At 43.6% G+C, this 18277-nt stretch overlaps 1 protein-coding gene across 17 annotated transcripts in view; it reads left to right on the top strand.

Moving 5' to 3' along the window:
* The window catches only part of ADGRL3 (adhesion G protein-coupled receptor L3), a 272261-nt gene that overhangs the window by 215005 nt on the left and 38979 nt on the right, over positions 1-18277 (top strand). For all 17 annotated transcript variants that reach the window (XM_075149833.1, XM_075149835.1, XM_075149829.1 and 14 more), the window contains 2 exons: positions 6709-6775; positions 8159-8250. In XM_075149833.1, coding sequence (XP_075005934.1) covers positions 6709-6775; positions 8159-8250 — 159 coding nt within the window. The remainder of the gene's footprint in view (positions 1-6708; positions 6776-8158; positions 8251-18277) is intronic.

The raw sequence follows: 18277 nt of genomic DNA, 5'->3' as shown, positions 1-18277 counted from the left end.
TTTTAACTGCGTTAAGGGCTCAATCTGAAGGCATAAATAGCAATGAGCCGGTGGCGTTTTTAACGCTCTTTTTTAGCATAGGTCGGGTCAGGCCATGGCAGCAGTTGATATTCTGTTAAATTCAACTGCAAAATTTTTGCCTGAAACCTTATTGATATATATGAACCTGATGCCTTGCAGAAGCAAATCTGTAGAGCAGTGGAGCTGCTTATGATCCATTACCATGCCAGCAGGTGGGCTTGGATCCCATCTGGATATTTGCATTGTGTTCCTCCCATGAGTAGAATAGCAACCTGAATTTGTATAAATGTCATACTTTGTGGAAAGGAAATGGCCCACACCAGTAAGGGTAGGAGGGAGTAAGTTTTCAAGGATCTCTACCAATTTATCCAAAGTAGTTTGACCGACTTTGACAGGCCTCGGGGGCAAAGAAAAAGTAACACAACAGCTGATTACAGTTTCTGGAGAAGACTCTTTCCATCAGCTGCTACCTGCTTTCTGCCCCAACCGACTCTTCTGTTCACATCCCCTCTTGAGCGATATGTAAGCCCCCATTGAATCAGGTATTGAAACATTCTGCCTTGTCCCTTTAGACAAATTTATTCTTACTACGGTGTTTCTACGGAGGACCTATCTCTTCACAGTGGCCTACATGGGGCATGTTGAGCCTCAAACATGTTACAGCCAAAGGGCCATGAGTCCAGGTCCCTGGAAAGCCAGCTGAGATGCTCCCGCACATCTGTCATCGCCGGAGCTGTGTCCCCACCATTCTGGTTCAGTCTGGTGTTTTAGTGGCTGCCTTCCAGGCTGTTCACCCTATGACTTCTGCAGCATTACCGTTGCAGGGCTTGTAGCACCAGCGTGATCCTTTTGACTTCTCTCTCAATGTTTTGGACTGCCTTCCAAGAAAACCCAGCACTGCAGCTAGTATGCGATGAAAGCTAGCGCCAACTGCATTCTCTGAGAGTGCTCTATAACTGTTTGGTGTTGAAAATGTCTTACTGTGCTCCCTTGTAGTAAAAGGACATCGCCAAGCCCAGGGTATCGCTTTGGATGTGAGACAGCAGTTGATTTGCATCCGCCCTCATCTTTGCAAAGTCCCTCGTGATGCTCTGTAGGGACAACCAGAGTACCAATATAAGTTGTGGGAGATAGCGGCACGCAGCAGGCTGACTGTAGAGAGTGGGAATATACGGCACCTAACCACAGCTCCCATAAAGCACCATGGCAGCTTTGCATTGCTGAAATGTTTCCGTTCCAGTTAAAGGAATATATGGACCTTTCTGAAGCACAGCAAAATAAGCATATTCCATGGGATACGCTGCCTTTTCCCAACAGGTCTTGGGTGCCCAAATGTTTCCATGGCATGGGAGGTACAGGCAGAAAGTTTGACTGAAATTCGCTGGAGGCAAACAACAAAACTTTGCTATGTTTGTGTTGAGGAGGCAGCAGTCCTAGGTCTGTGCCGGTAAAATCTCTCTCCCTCCCCACAGCATCAAGTAGTATTTTTAATGATTAAACATATATATATAATATTTTGCAAATAAATATTTACAGGGATTTGCAGAGCCTAAAATATTTATTTATAATCTCTAATTCCAGAGTGCACAATTTTATCACGTTGTCATAGTGGAAAATAAAAAACATACAATGTGTTTTGTATAACTATCATGCTCCATCTGGTTGATGGATGATGATGTATTTTTCTGTATAATGTTATTAGAAGGGTAGAACTGATTAGAATTTGTAGTGAACTATATGCCAGGCATACATAATTTGATTGCAAGAAGTTGCTTGGTTTTGCCGGGTTTTGTAAAACATCCTCTGGAATATATTACTTGCCTCCCTCCATTATTTATTGCATTTGTTTAAGCAGGACTTATGGAGCTGTTAGTGTTATTTGTTTTTTGCTTGGCATTTGGTGCCACCATTCATACATCTCAGAATGATTTGCTTAGACACCCGATGTAGGTTTTCTTGATTTCATTTTCCTTTCTAAATCCAACCCTCCTGTAACACATGCCCAGGTTACATAGCCAGGAACAGGCAGTTGTTCCTCTTTCTGTTTATTTGTTCATTACTTGGTGCTTGTGGTTTTCTGAAGCATCCCATGTCCTAGTATTCATATTGGCATTTTGGAGTAGCTGCCCAGTAAAGATACTCCCTTACACTTAATTATTCCAAGGATTGGAATTGATCCTTTTCCTTTTATATTTTTTTGTTTAAGAGCAGTTCAAACCACTCATATTAGGAGATTAATTTGCTTTTACAACCAAGCAGCAGAGTAGTGATTCCATTAAAAGATCATCCCATTCAGGCCAGCAGGGACTATTCATGTGAGCAAGCTGAGCCGTGTTTGGCCCTTTCCCCCAAATAAATCAGAAATGTTGCCTCTCACCTTGTTCTGATTGTAATTTCTAAAGTAAAGGTGAAGAGCAGGAAGCCCCACTGCAGATAGCGTGGTCCCCCAACATTGCCAAAGTGATTCTGGTGATGCTCACATGAACTTCCAAGTGACCATTTCTTATGGGCCAGGTCTTCAGCTGCTGAGTCTTAAATGGCCACGTCTCAAGTTTTGCTGCAAAAAAGAAGATACTGGGATTGCAGTTTTAAAAAGTTACATCATTTGCCTTGTCCTGTGTGTTACCCAAATCCGGCCATCTCCTGGCCAGATCTGATCTCAAGCATCATGGTGAGCAATGCTGCGAAATGCAGAGGGAAAATAGCATTAGCAGTTGTTGTTAGTGTTTGAAAATAACTTGTGTCTGAAATTCAGTAAAAGCTGCATTAAGACTTTAGCAGCCTCTCTTTGAGAGGACTCACTCAAGTAGCAGGGCATCCAAAATCGACAGCAAGAAGCTATTCCATATTCTCATGCTGTCCTGGGTTTCATATCAATGCCTCTTACAAATCTCAGAGGAAAACGGCTATTGAATGGTTCAATATATTTTAGAAAACGTACTTGTAGGTATATTCATCCACTGGTGATCAAATTCATTGTGACAGGAATCTCTTTATTGTTTCTTCCCCCCCCCCCCCGCCTTTTGGTATGCTATAAAGCAGGATATACATGGTAAGCAATCCAGCTGTCAGAAAGCAAAATGAAAGCCCGGTGTATGTGCACAGCCTCCAAGTCCATCAGCCAGCCGCCGACATTTTATGCATGTTAATGTTGCTCGGAAAATAGCTTCTAACAATACAGTCTGTCTTGGGTGGCTCCACTGAACTTGTTTTATTTTCAGTGTTCGTGACGGGTATTTGGAGGAGGAAGCATGAGCAATGTGGATGCTGGACTGTGTTAAGCAGAACCTATATTGCACTCTTGAAAGGCATGGCTTGTGCATACATATCCCATTACCGCACCCAGACAAGGAGGCTGTACAGCCACGTGAAACAAACCGCTGAGCTCCCATGAACAACATGATATGTTTAGGGCTCTTCAAATTTTATGGTCCAATGGCAGCTAATGATTGTTTATTGGTTATATTTAATGCACACCAGGGATAGTTTAGTATTTGATTTCTCTTCATGCAGAAAATAGAGTAAACTCTTTGTAGTCTTTATTACTTGGGAAAAGCTTTAGGAGAATATAGCGACTTGTCACTGTGGAAAAGGAGGAAATTAAAAAGTAAAGGAAAGCAGTGCCACGGAGCTCGTTACGAGCACTGAATACACTGGTGTGACTCTTGGAAGAAGCAATGGGATTTTGAGCAGCATTCCCTACATCCACGGACTTTCAGATAATCCGCTCTGCCTTGTACTGAGCCCTGAAGCAGCTCATTTGCTTAATGGCAGCAGAGTCTAAACTTTAATGCAGCAAGTCTGTGTTCACAGTGCAGCTGCGCATGGGGGGTCAGAAGTAACTCGGCAGCCCAAGATTAGCAACTTTGGGAAGTGAGTTGTCTGATTGCTTCCTTGTTTTGAGGAGCTCATTTATGCAGCTCATTGTGCGTGTGGGTTTTTGTCTTTTAAGGGAAGAAAAGCTCAGTGTGGTACTTGTCTGATTAGCAATTTACAGCTCCTCAACGCAATTGGCGGGATGCCTGTGTTTTGCTGTTTTGGTCTTAATTTGCATTTTTAATGAGATATGACTTAAACAGGTTCAAAGTTGCATCTCTTCCTGATGACCACAAAAAAATGACTTTTTAAAGTCCCTCTGCAGATTAGAGGCAGTCCTGCAGCTTTCCATTTAGTCGCCCAAGACTGAGTGCCATACACAGTTTCATAGAAAGGCGATTTTTCTATTCAAACAAATAAAAAATGACATCACGTTCTTTAAAGTGTGCAGAGAGGCAGAAAAAAGCCTTCTCTGGTTTTCGCAAGCTGTACTCTTGCTTAGATGAAGCCATCTCTCATTGGAAGAGGGGGGACCCTTTTGCTCCATGCCTGTCCCCAGCTTATCCTGAGGGCAGGACCTGGCTCCTCAGCTGTTTCCCATCCGCAGCATCCATCTCTTGTCACTGAATTGTGCTCCACAACTGAAGAGACAGATTTTTTAGGGGAACGGGTTGGAAAATGTCATCCATTTGGCTGGCTGGAAAGGAAACCAGTTGCTTCACGCTTCTTTGCTCAGCCTAGCACGGCTTTTCCCTCGTGCTGTATTTCAGCTTTCACTGATTTTCCTTGTGTCCCAATCTATATGCATTCAAAAACAGCTGCATCAGATGTGACCATGTGGCTGCCCATCACGCTTTAAGGAGTAAAGAGAGGGTTTATGTCTTTCCTCTTCTCTGGGCTTTCTAAGTGCCAGCTCGCTCTTTGTGCTGAAGGAAAACCAAGTTGCTTGGTAATTAAAATACACTGTGCTCCCGACTGCTGTGCAGCAGGGGCTGGGGATGTTTTGAATGTTAAACTGGCAAAAAAAGTTCAAAACGTTTTAATTTAAAAAAAAAAACCAACCCTCTGCGTCCACTCCCACACACCAGCACTCTTATTATCAGTAGAAAAAAGTTGTGGGGCTGCGTATTCCCTGATTTATATATGGCAGCTGAGGCATAAGCACTAGTTACACGTTTTTCCTATGGGATGGGGTAGGTATAAAGTCTGAAATGCCATGTAATGTGTGAGCTGCTGCTCTGCGGACGTCTTTTTTCAGGTAGGGGGGGAGGACGTTTTACAGGGACTTCATTATCCTTGAAACCTCTATTCCTCTGTCAAATCTAGTTGCAATTGGGCGACATTTCAGATGTTATTATGGGTGATACACAGATGTCATGATCACATAAACCCTTTCCTATAGGAAATCAGACTCAAATAGTTTCTAGTTACTCGTGTTGTTCCATTACCAGCTGCATCTAAATCACCTTGAACTTCAGCAGCCGCAGAGGAAACAAGATTTTCCTGCAGTCGCTCTGAAAGCCTCTGTTTGCCTCTCACATTAAGATTTTGATGTTGTCACACGTAGATTTTGGATGAACAGCTGCAGAAGCAGTTCAGGAGTCACGGAAGTGACAGTATTTTAATTTGTGACAAATAGCGGTACGACCATATATATCTCTCTCTCTCAATACATCTTCAACACTGATGAGACCTGAAATGTATATGGTCAGGGAGGGATGTGAGAAGCTTTATCTACATCTTTGAATTTATTCATATCTTGGCTTGTCCCAGCCGTAGAGGTTCAAGGCATGTTTTATTCTCTCGGCAGGCGGCTCCTGCTGATCTCTTCCCTGGGGCTGCTGGCACAGACCTTTCCAAGTACATTGGAAGGGAAAAAACATTCACCACGTGCACTAGAACTGTCAGTTGTGAGAACTGCTCTCTCTTCCACCGTGATAAATTCATATATACAGTTCCTGTCGCTTGCCTAATTATGAAATTCCATCGGATGTTTAGTATAAGAGTGGTTTTATGCTTTCTTAGTCCTCTGTGTATAAATGGAGCTGTGATTTGCAGTGTTGCAAACACGACAAGATATTATTATTTTAAACATCATGCGAAACTTTCTTGGAATTTATATTCGTCTGTCTTGTAACCAGTCACTTCCATTTTATCTTCCTGTCGCCTAGAATGAACTAGGAATGGAAATGTAATTTCCCAGGGGCCTTAAAAAATGTGGGGAGTATTAAATGCGGTTGAAATTAAGCGATTAATAATTTAGTTTTAGGCCATGAATCAACTTCATGTGATAGCGCAGACCATATGCAACCCTCGAAACATTAGTGGAAACAAAACACTCCGGAGGTTCAGGGAAATAAACGCTCTAAAGGGGAAGTTGCTGAACCTAATTAAACCTCAGCCTTCTGTTATCCAAATTGTCCTTCCTATTTGCACCCAATTTGCTCTCATCTGCTTGCCAGAGAAACATCATCTCACTTGACAGTTGACAGACAGCTTGCATTGCATCAGAGCCAGAGAGGGAAGAGGAGCTTAAAGCGAAGAAGAAACTCCCTGGATGCTCATGGGACCCCTTCCTTAAAAAAACCCACAGTTTTAAGGTTTTTTTTCCAACAGATGCAGAAAGCCTTAGCAACTAGGCCTTGTGCCATTTTCTCCCTGCTTCCTCCAGAGGTAATTATCTTACTCCATCAATAGCGCTGTCAGAAATTGGGCACATAATTCAGCATTTAAATGAACAAGCAATGTAATATTTCCTGTCTCCCATCGGCGTGTTTTGCAGCTCACATTCTTCTCTGTCACTCGCTCACTCTTGATGTATGTCCTGGGTGCAGTCCTTGAATGCCTTCTCTCCCCTGTGTTTCATTACAGATGTTGGCTCCGACTTGACACCTACTTCATTTGGAGCTTTATAGGACCGGCAACCTTGATAATTATGGTAAGAACTCCTAATTAACTACTCCATCTCTCAGGTCAAGAAATAAAACTTTTGCTGTCCCTTTACTCTTTATCTTTAATTTACACAGATTAATTTGAGAAAGGCATGTTCTTCTTTGACCCCACCTGGCACAAGCAATTAGACCCTCATTACAAGAGGCTCTTGGCATTGCAAAATACTTGATCAAAACGGGCTGGGGAGCTTCAAGAGCGGGCGCTTGCAGAGTTTGGTTTCTACTGTTGGACATCTAGAAGTGCCAAATTCTATTTTGATGCCCCTCACTGCCCCCCCGGGTTTTGAATTCCAGAGCGAAGCTTTGCATCGATCATGCAAAAAAGGGAAATCTGAGGTAGGGGGAATGAAATAAAGTCCAAACTGGAAGAGAGGTTTGATGGGGTTTTTTCCTCCCTGGCAGAAGTTGAAGCTCATGTGACTTCACGGTTAGCACATTGCCAGCGTATCAGCTAACACAGCAACAAAGGTAGAGAACCCAATTTTAGAGGCAGCTAGAGTTTTCTTATACTTTAATCGCTACAATATGGCTTAAATAAACCATCCTTTGTTTTGAATAGACTACAGTTTGGCTAATACAGCAAACCAGAGGCTCTCACTTCAATGCAGACATTGTCCCTGCTTCTCTTTCTTCTCCTGCAACTGGGGGCTGTTTCAGCAGCCTTCCACATCAGGGAGCGGGCCGCGCCACCAGCTACAACTGTTGGGTTTTTTTCCCCTTAAGCAATTCATTCATAAAAAGATATCTTCCCTTTTTGATTATGTCTCAAACCCTGGCCTGGACTTTGGGGGAACTTTCCAGGAATTGGCAGCCTTGTTAACACTGAGGCATTGAAACACCATCGCATCTTTTACAGAACAAATCAAACTCTTTTTCCTTTTTATTTTTCAACTTTGCATTGTGCTAAGCATCTTCAGCAGTCGTGATTTCCCTGCCCATCTCCCCCATTACACTGTATTTAAAAGGTATATTCACAGAAAAAGATGTTTTTTTGCTTCGTTACAATGGGGCCGGCAAAGCAAGATGCTTGGAATGACTTTTCACGACTGTACACCTCTCAGACACAGAAGAGCCATTACAGCAAGTATTTTCAATTTTCCATAACTTCATTTGAAGCACTACAGTTGATGTTGGAACCAGCCCCGTATCAGTAACATACATAGCGCTGTGGCTTTGGTAGCGCTGTGGCATCACCAGTCCTGCAGTCTATAGGCCAGCTCACCTTATAAAATGCTTGGCAATTTTCTGTGATTTAGTCTCTATAAAACTGTAGCGAGAGCTAATTTCCTACAGCAGAAGAAGCTGACTTTCTCCCCATCATGTTGTGCCGTGTCACGTAACCCTTTTTTTTTCCTTCCCCCCCATTGCAGCTTAACGTCATATTCCTTGGGATTGCTCTCTATAAAATGTTTCACCATACTGCCATACTGAAACCCGAATCTGGATGTCTTGACAATATCAAGTAAGTGGCTGGGTTTTTTTCTTTCTCTCTGCCTGTTTTTGTCTTTTGCTGTTTATGCCCCCGTTCCTCTCTGAGGTGCGTACAGGAGAATCAACTCTGCTGGCAGCAGTGATAACCAGGGGCAATGCGTTGGGTTATGGCACTGCAGAGTGGTTTCTAATAGGTACCAACAAGTGGCTGATGATGAAGCACTGTCTTTATTGGGATTTGGCTGCCAGTGGTGGCATTTTCCATTTAATGGAATGCATGAAGGAAGCAAAGTTGCATTTGCTGTCCTTGAAGCAGGTAACCTCCTAGTCCCTCTACGTAAAAGGACATCGTGCTCGATAATTACCGGCTAATTATCGCAGTCTCTACAGGGAGGTGTTGAAATTGTTGATCATTACTATTTCTCTGTGCTCTGAGGGCAGCAGTCTTACTTTTTTCTGTTTGTTTTGGCCCCTGACAGATTTAATGACCCAAATTCTCCCCAGGATCTGATTAGTTTCAGCAAAGCTACCGGCAGTTTTCCTGGGGGTGCCCACATCAGAGGATATGCATACCAGCCAAGGCATGTTTTGCCCTTGGACTTGGTTAACGTCCAAGCCTGGGCTTCTTACTGTCTAGCAAGCTCCTTCATTGTATTGATGGAATATTAGTCTTCGTCAGTGTCTGTTTATTCAAGTACCTCTGGCTTTAATTACGCACTTCAAAAATACAAGTGGGATTTCAGGTGCAGCACGTGATAAGATAGGGACCCTGCTAATTAATAAAACCATCTAATGAACTTCAGGAGGAGGAAATTGTGGGAGTCAGCACTTTGCTGCCCGCCCAGGAAAGGAGAGCGTTGAGTGACACGGCTAGAAATTGCTTCTCCCCTCTTTTCCGTGGGGGGAGCTGGAGAAGAGGTGCAAGGGGAGCTCGTTAGGAGATGACTGAATTGCACAGTTGCAAGGCAGTTCTCAGCAAAGTGGTTGTTCTTACCGCTGAGCTGCTCTCGCAGATGCAGCTTTGATTTAAACTGGTCAGTCCCCCCTTACAACTTCCCCAGCAGGCAAGGCTGGCAATGTCACTGGCATGCCATGACCTGGCATGGTCCTTTGAGTGAAGTTTTAGTTTCTTAGGTGCAGCTTCTTCTTCGAGGGTTGGGAGGAAAGGGGACTGGAGCCTGTACAAATGCAGGAGACCCCAGTGAGCTCGGGGACCCGCAGGGTGCTCGTTCACTGTGTCTGTCCCTGCCCAGGTTGCGGGCAGGCTGCTCAGCCTCTGTGCCTCTGTTTCTCCTGCCATCGCTCAGCTGTAAGATTAAATTGGAGGAGCAGTCCCTCCTGGATGTCCAGGACTGATCCCAGTGTGATAGTCTTTCATTCGGTCTTGGATGAGGCATTAAAGGAGTGGTACATTTAATAACACTTGCTAATATGACTACTTGTCATGCATTAGTGCTATGGGATTGCTCGCTGAGAACAGTCTTTCTAAGGTTACCCACACAAAATCTGTCTAGAAAGCCTTGCAGTATGACATTTAAATTAAAAACTGCGGGAAAAAAAAAACAAAGCCCTTATAATTGAAGCAGAAATAATAATTGCCTACTGAATAATCTTGCTTGTGCTAATCTCTAGTATCTTTGTTTAAAATGCCAGGAATTTATACAACCAGTTACATCAATTATAATGTCATTGTAAAATATTTTATAGATTCTTTGGCAGATGAGTGTCTATTCCTGATTTGACTTCATTAAAATGTTTTGAAAACACAAACAATTAAAATATTTTTAAGTATGTTGCTGATACCCTTCCAAACATGTTGCTTCATTACAAATTATTTTTTATGCGTGAAAAAATAAGAGAAACATAATATAAACTCAGGCAGACCCCAAGCTCACCCTAGGAAGTTTATCAAAACATGAATTTCAGAAAGGTCTTGATTGTAATTTCTGAATACCAAAACAGGACAAAGTTAAGTCTCTAAATCCAACGCATGTGTTGTCTCAATATCGGATATGCTTGAGTTAGGAGAAGGTGCAGATTTTTAACAGAGAAGGGAATTCACCTTTGAGGGAGCTTTCCTAGGGATGTGAGGGGCTTGCAATCTCTGGAAAACTTCTAGGTTAAGATCATAGTCATCTTCTAGGTAAAATTGTAGTCGTCTTCTAGGTAAGATCGTGGTCTTCTTCCAAAGTCATTGGCTCTACCTCAGTTGCAAAATGTGGCTATGCTACCGCAGCTCTGGAATAAAAAGCCACAGAGCACGTTATTTCACAGGAGACCAGGAAGATCCTTTCTGAGCTTACCTCCATGGGGCTATACAGTTGGTGAAAAGACAGAGCTGTTTCTCAAGACGTGCGCTGCCTTTGCTGGGTCTCAACATGGTCCCAGAGCCTTGCATCTTGTCTTATCGGTTTATATTTAAAAAACCAAACCAAACCGAGGGCCTGCATTGGAGGGCCCCTTGCTGCCATCTGCGTGTGACAGCTTTACGGCACACGGGGAGCTGAATGGGAGTTTGTTCTCCCAGTTCATTTCCTAGCACTGTTCTGTGTTAGGCTGTGGTGAAGCTCTCGCAACATAAATCCTGAGCCTGTTCAACAACAGCAAAATACTTGATTCCCTATGGCAACATAAAAATAAAAGCCATAAAATATTTTAATAGGCTGTTAATAAGCGCCTCTGCAATCTGGTGCTTGCCTATGTCACTTTAAAGGTTAGAAATACATTATGAAGTATAGAAAATAGAGAGCCAAATAACTCCACTTAAATTAATGAACTTGATAAGGGATCAGGTGTCACCTGGGATACCTTTAATTACTGCACCAACAGAAAAGCCATTCAAAGGGCAGTGCCTGAACCAGATGCTGTGTGGCTGAAAGATTTATAGGCACTGTGCAAAGTTGTAAAAATAAACTTCCCTAACCTTCAGGAACAGTCCCTGTATTATTGTGCCAGCATGGGAGAATCTGACATTCCCGTGGTGGAGCACTGGTTACCCAGGGGTTACCCAGCAAGAGATTTGATGAGTACAGAGCTGGTTTATTTTTTACCCACCTTAACTTTTCCGGCTTAGCCCAGCACTTTCAAGAGGGAAGTACGGTAGCCACAGCCTTCCCCCTGTGCCGAGAGCATCCTCCCTGTATGGCGGGTTGGTACTGAACCGATTCAGTGGGTTGCACCCACTGAGACAGCGAGGTTCATACTCTAGTCCTGCTTTTGAGGCACGTTGCCAGGAGAAGATGTGAGCTCGTGTACGTGGGATATGTTGTTTGGAGCTGCAAGAGTTCCTGTGTCTGCTGCTAATGCCAGGAGGGCAGACTAGCTTCCATTTCACAGTAGGTACCATCACCAAGGGTAGCATGCTTTTACCTAGGACCTTTTGAAAAAATTGTTTGACTTCTTCCTTCAATATGTTTAAACAGAAATTTTAAGAGTTCACCCAGGGTGGGGATCTCTTCTGCCTTTTAAAGATCACTTTAGTACGAAGCGATACAGGCAAGGGTGCTGAAACGGCTGCCTCTTGGGTGGTGCGTGTAGCTTCTGCCCATGCCTCCCCAAACACGGAACAGGAGAGGATTTTCCTTCCCAGCCTTTTCCAAAGGCTGTTTCTGGGTGCTTGAGGTCCACTGTGGCCATTGCTCTATCATCTCTTCACGGCTTTTTGGCAAACAGAGGTGAGCAGAGATGGGCAGTGAGGAGCATCATTTAGTCTTTAGTAGCTCTGCCCACATCACTTTTATCTCGCTCATGGCTCATCTGAGAGCGTAAGTGAGATGCAAGGGGTGCACGAAATTGCTCATGAGCACAAACTGATTCACTGTCAACAAATGGACCCGGGAAGTCGTTGTTTTAGAGGATTGATTCCCCCAGCCCTTATGAGCTTGCAGGGAAGACAGCTCTTTCAAGCCAGGGACTACGCAAGCTTTTTGGATGGCAAAAGCCTGCTGTGCTGCTTGCATCTATAGCCTGCGAGGTGGAGACTATAGGCGTATTAGTGCGGTATTGATGCACTCTTGCTAGCAGGTGGCTCCTCGTGAGGACGTGTTACCAGCTGGAATACTTTGGAGCAGCTGTGGGGCTGTTTTACTGGAGGTTGCTGCCGTGTGGAGTGATATCTGGAGTCGAGCAGCTCGAATTCTCTCCTTCACGCTTTTCCATTGTGCCAGGTAGATGTTAGATGTGCGAAATGTCTCAGACTGTCATAGACAGGAGTACACTGAATCTTTTTTATATTCACATTCCTGTAGGAAGCCTTATGTGACAAAGGAAAATACATCTATATGTGAATAGTTCAGCACAGTTCTTCAGTTTTCCATCCATCAACTCCTTTCTGGGTGGTCAGACATGTACTGTGGCTGCTTGTGGTCCTCATACACCAGGTTTTCATCTGACCCGTGCCAGATGCTGCAGCACGACAAACAATCCATGTGTTTCCAGATGCTTAACCCCCGTTCTCTGTGCAAAACGGCGGGTTTCAGATGAACCCTGTCCCCGAATGCTTTTGCTTTGTGTGGCAGTACAGTGCTTCTTCTGCAGCCATTTAAATACTGTTCATTCGAGTCATCGTGGTGTTAGTACAGGGAAAAAAAGAGGGGCTACACTGATGGTAATCCAGCTGTGCTCTTCACCATATCTACTGAAATCTGAGGTCCTGTCTTTCCTGTATGCTGTTATTGTGCACAATGTGGGGCGCGTTAGTTACTGACATGGAAAATTGATGGAAAATTGGGTGGGGAGAGCAGCTATTTAGTTCAAAAGGCAAGTCCTATAAGCGGATTGAAAGGATTCATCAACGGCGCCAAGCAGCTGCTGTGCCTGAAGTTACACAGGGCGTCTCCAAATGGCCGGAGGGGAGAGGGCGAAACCTCCTTTCTCCTAGCAAAGACCAGAAGCCATCCTTTCTCTTCCTTGCAGACATAACCTTTCCTTTGAAGTTCCCACGGGTGCCCGTCCCCTCTCCCCTGGCTCTGCCTGGCTGCGATTGGGTTTGTTAGCATTTCCCCCGGCCAGACCAGACTTCCTGACATTCTTCTGCACTGCAGTATGTGGCAACGAGATTTTATTTTATTTACTTTGGAAGGGCGACGCGTCAGCCGTAGCTGCCAAGTGCAGTTGCCGACCCACTAGAAAGAAGGCAGGAGGCGAAGGGCTTTGTCAGCTCACTTCTCTTTTTGTCCCATTTTATTGTGTTATTGTTTTAGGGTATAGCTTGGCTTGGCTTGGCTTGTGCCATAGGCCACCTGGATGCCCTTTGGAAAGCAGAGCTTGTAGGGACCTCTTCAAAGAGGAGCGTGTTGGGCTGTAGTCCTGGGTTTGTCAGAAAAGCTCATCCAGTGCAATAGAAACCCACCCAAAAGTCATCCTGGAAATTTAATTTTCTTTCTTTCAGACAGGGAGACCCAGAGTCTTAGCTGGGAACTCTTTTTGTTGCTAAAGAGGCACTATTAATTAGGGGCCTTGAGATAGTTTAATCCCTGGCATTAATCACTGTAGCTTTCTTCCCTCTTGTGGAAATCTGCTTCCATCCCATCTTCTGCAACAATAGAATAAGCACTATATCAAAAACCTGAAATTCCCTGGAAAAAATGTATTTATTCTGAATGTGCAGGAGAGAATGTTTTTAGGTATTGTGGCCAGATTCACAAGAACACACGCTGAAATCCCGTTAATGGGGATGATGCAGAAACGTTCTGCACTGCAGTCTTCAGAAATCAATCCCCAAATGACCAAAATGAGCCCCCCTCAGCTCGCTGGCTGCCATGGGAGCTTCAAATGGTCCAGGGCTAAAGGCACACGGCCCTGATTTAATGGATAAATAAAAAAGTATATGTTCTCCCAAGTTTGTGACTTGAAACAAAACTCACACCATACTCCTTTTTTTTTTTCTTCCTTGGGAGTCTCTTGCTCACAGGCTTACAGAAATAAATCTGAGAATGTGCAACCTAAAAGCCAAAAGTAGGAGCCAAACGCAAAGACTCAACATTGATTATTACTATAAAAAACTTCACAAAGCCCAGTCCAAGCTCTTTTAGGGAGTCCGGCCCAGGCTGGGGGAGGCGAGGGATGAGGAGCGTGAGGCACAAAACTGAGAAGCCCCTTTTGAAAATATGCCTCCTTTACAAACCGTTGCCATATCCCACTCTCCCCATATGTTGTATGGGTGTAAGTGATTATCTGCTCATTTTCTTGCTTCAACATATGTATTTTATTTAAAGAGACATGACTAATCCCAGCCCCCAGATTAGCTTGTTGTTTCAGTCCTGTGGGTTTTCTTAAATCATAAAAAAATCCTCAGAGTTAGATAGAAAATTGAAAACAAAGGTTAAATAGAACTTCCAAAAATCATCTGCGGAAATGTTTAAATTAAATCCTTGATTTAACACAGCGGTATTGTGCTGGCAGGAACAGAGGTTTACCAGTCTAGTTTTATTTACTCAGCTGATTGAAATGCAGAAAAAGTAAACATCCTGGGTTTGGTGCAGTGAGGAACGAGTTAGACTTTTGAAAATGCAAGATTTGTTCTCCTTCGGTAGGAAGAGCTTACATTACCGATGCAGAACAATAATTTGTAGTGGGTATCCTTTTATTAAAGGAAGATTAATTTGTGCTTTATTCTGGCCGTTTTAGAAACAAGTGAAAGTAGGGAGACAATAAGGATTATTGCATCTTTTTCTATTGAGACTTAAACTTATCTATCGGTTTCCAGATCTTTTTTGTTTAATCATAAGACGCTACAAGTTGGAAATAGTTTGTGATGCCAAAGGGTCTGGAATTGAATATTGCATTGGGTTCACCCAGGGGACTTGACTTGCAGAACAGCAGCACTTTAATACTTCATTACTTCTGGATTTGCGGTTGCTTGGGAGTGCACAGCGAGGACATGGTACAATGAAAGGGTCCGGCTCTTGGGAGTGTGCCCAGTGCAGCGCCCAATCCTGTATCTTCAGCATTCTCAGCTCCTGGAGAAGTAAGGGCTGAGGGTCTATGGCAACGTGCAGACTCCTTCTTTGGAGCAGCAAGCAGGGGGAGGAGGTTACATGCACCCATGCAGCTTCGAGGAGGTGCATGCGTTGGTGTGAGTGGTGGAAAGGACGAAGTACAAAGGGTTTGAAACACAAGCTAGTGAATGCAAGCACTTACAGGAGCCATGGTGAACCTCTGTTAAACATGACCCGAAATCCTGACTGGCCATTACCTATACCTTATAATATTAAATAAAACAGCAGTGCCTGTAAAGAATGAGCTGTCTGTTCAGATTTTCATACAGTCCTGCTAACAAAATAGAAAGACTAACTGAGCAGGCTGTTCAAGAATAGGGCGTTGGAAATCTATCCTTCCCAGCCAGCTGTGCTATATGCAGCGTTTTTGGATTCCTCTGTCTTCTGGGGACAGCAGGCTCAGAGTACAGCAGCCCCAGGGATGCCTTTTGGAGAGGAATCATCCCTGGATTCCGGCTCCAGGAAAGGCTAATCTGATCCTAGGGAACAAAAAGAGCCCCCAAGTCAGTGTTTGGGTCTGGATAAACTCGGATGAGAAATGAAGTGTGTCTTTTAACAGTGCTTGGGACGTGCAGGCAGTGTGTTTTCTGTCACCAGAAAACTTGACAGGAGTGTTTTGCAAGGATGACCAAACGATCTGGGTACTTTTGAAAATGAGGAATAGCTTTTTCTCTCCCTTGGAAAACCTCCCCCTGTGCAAAGTTTAGATGTTAGCCACAGAGTACTGAGCTGGGCATTAGAAACTGCCTGCCTCACTTTCCTTGTACAGGAGCTCAGGCTACGATCTTTTGTCTCATGGCCTTGAGAGGGAGTACTGTGCCTTCACAAGCCCGACAGTCGGCTTAGCATCTCCCTGGATCCTGTGTAAGAAAGCACCATGCTTCCTAGTCCTCTGGGCAGCTCAGTGCTGCTCTTATATAGCCCTCATCTGCATCTCTGCATGAGCAAACTTTGAACAGGCAGCCTAAAGCAAACCCAGAAAAATGACTTGGAGTTGGCACAAAATGAAGTATTTACAAGCTTCCTACCAAGAAAAGATACGGCACATCTATATTTTGCCAGAGTGCAAACTTTGTGAGCACCTCAGAGGCAGAAACCCTGCCGATGCTGAAAACATATCTGAGATTGCACTTCTGTCTGGGTGCCTTTTTCACCCAGTGATGTTGACGGCAGCATCCGATTTTGTTTGTTGCAATCTGCTGCTGTTTGAGTTTTTCACAGAAGGGTTTGGTTAATATCTGACTGTTTTGGCTTTGGGTTTTGCTTGTTTATCTATGGTTTTTGTGATGGCTGCTTTAATGTTGAATGGTGATTGCAAAGCACTCATCTTCCTATTGACAGGTGTCGTCCTTTCTGAATTTAAAAAAAAAAAAAAATCAATCAGCGGTTATTGATTTGAGAGAGTGTCCTGGAAGATATTAAATACCTAAGGTCTTTCTGTGAACCCATAAATCATGATTATTGTTTTAAAAGGCCATACATTTTAAGTATCTTGTCAGCAAGCCCTGCTGGTTCTATTTGGATAATACAAACGTGTCTAAAGGCTTTGCTGAATCTGTATCGTGTCAAAACAATCAGATACGTGGTTACACATCAGTGTGGTTTGAATAATCGTGCCATGCCTTTGCAAAGTTAGGAGGAAGGAAATAAACAGGGTAAGCAATGCTGAGGGTAATTAATTACTTACAGAAAATGAGATGAGCTTAACAGAATTGCTCTTTCCAATTGCAATAATTAAGAACAAAAATCAGAAAGCCGGCCATGAGTTGAGGGGGAAAGGGATGATGCTTTGCCTTTGGCAGAAAAAATCAGGCATAGGTTGCCCCAAATCCTGGGCTTGGCCATCACAAGGGCCAAGGAAGGTTTGGCCTCATTTATCTGGATAAAATTTTCAGAGCTACTGGTGGAAGTCAGAAGTGGCTTTCAATCTATATAAAATTTCCCTTAGGTAGGGAAGGGATGGTAGAACCCCAACCTTTACAGATCTCCAAGGCATGTAAAGGCAGGGGTTTCTTCTGCAAATGAAGCTGTGACAGGACCACTGACCCCCAAGATGGTTAAAGAGGTCTTCAGGGGACCAGACACCTCCTGTCAAAGACAGTGCAGGAGCCAGAAGATGAGACTTGGAAATGATGGCTTGGAAAGCTGTGTCATGAACACCAGCAGCCTAAGGAGGGCGATTAGGAAGACATTTGGCTTCATGCCATCAAGGTGGTAACTTTGTCACGAAACGCAAAGGCAAAATCCTTTAAGCACTCTTATTGCTTGCAATTGATTTTTCTCACCATGAAGACACTCCTTCACTAATTAGCGATGAACCCGTTTGCTTTATGAGGGGAGTGCTGGACTTTCCAACTCCTTGCTGTAGATTTTCAGCAGTTCGATAAATCAATCTTTTCTAATCCTTGAAATTTAAAAAAAAAAGGAAAAGAAAACAAACATCCCTACTGCCTCATATTGGCAGGCAGTGGGGAGACACAATAGCACGCTTTATTTTGTGTCTCTCTCCTGCTTGCCTGCAGGAAATGTCTGTCTCTCTGCTCTATTTGCGCCATGTTAAAATGAATTCCATGGGTCTTTCCGAATGCTTTCGAGGGGGCACTTCATCCATCTATTTTTATTTGGGTTTCATCACCCGTAACAGCTACTAAAGGTCCTGTGTACTCACTTTGGCATTTTTGCTTGCTAGCCAAACTGTTATTTTGGGGCCCAAGCACTGAGTCCATGTGCTTGGTAAGCCTTTTTCTGCTATCGGAGAGATAGGAAAATACTTTGAATTGTCAAAAGAGTAATAAATTCAAGTTAGGTAATGTTAAACCGTAAAGGGTTGAATAAAATGATAACACCTGAAGTTGATTCGTTATGTAGGGTTTTATTAAAGGCCCAGTTTTACTCTAAATGTGGCTCAAAAATGACACTTTGTTAAATATAAAAAAAAAAAGAAAGTAAACTCTCTTCAAAATGTAAGAAGACCAGACATTATTCTTTTTAAGTGAGAGCTGAATAGCTGCTTTTTGATAACAGGCTTTCTCTGTTCAGCAGCATTTTAGAACCAATCTG

This window comes from Calonectris borealis, chromosome 4, assembly GCF_964195595.1.
Source record: "Calonectris borealis chromosome 4, bCalBor7.hap1.2, whole genome shotgun sequence".
Lineage (NCBI taxonomy): Eukaryota > Metazoa > Chordata > Aves > Procellariiformes > Procellariidae > Calonectris > Calonectris borealis.
The sequence above is the reverse complement of the archived record's forward strand: the minus strand, read 5'-3'. Positions and strand labels throughout refer to the sequence as shown.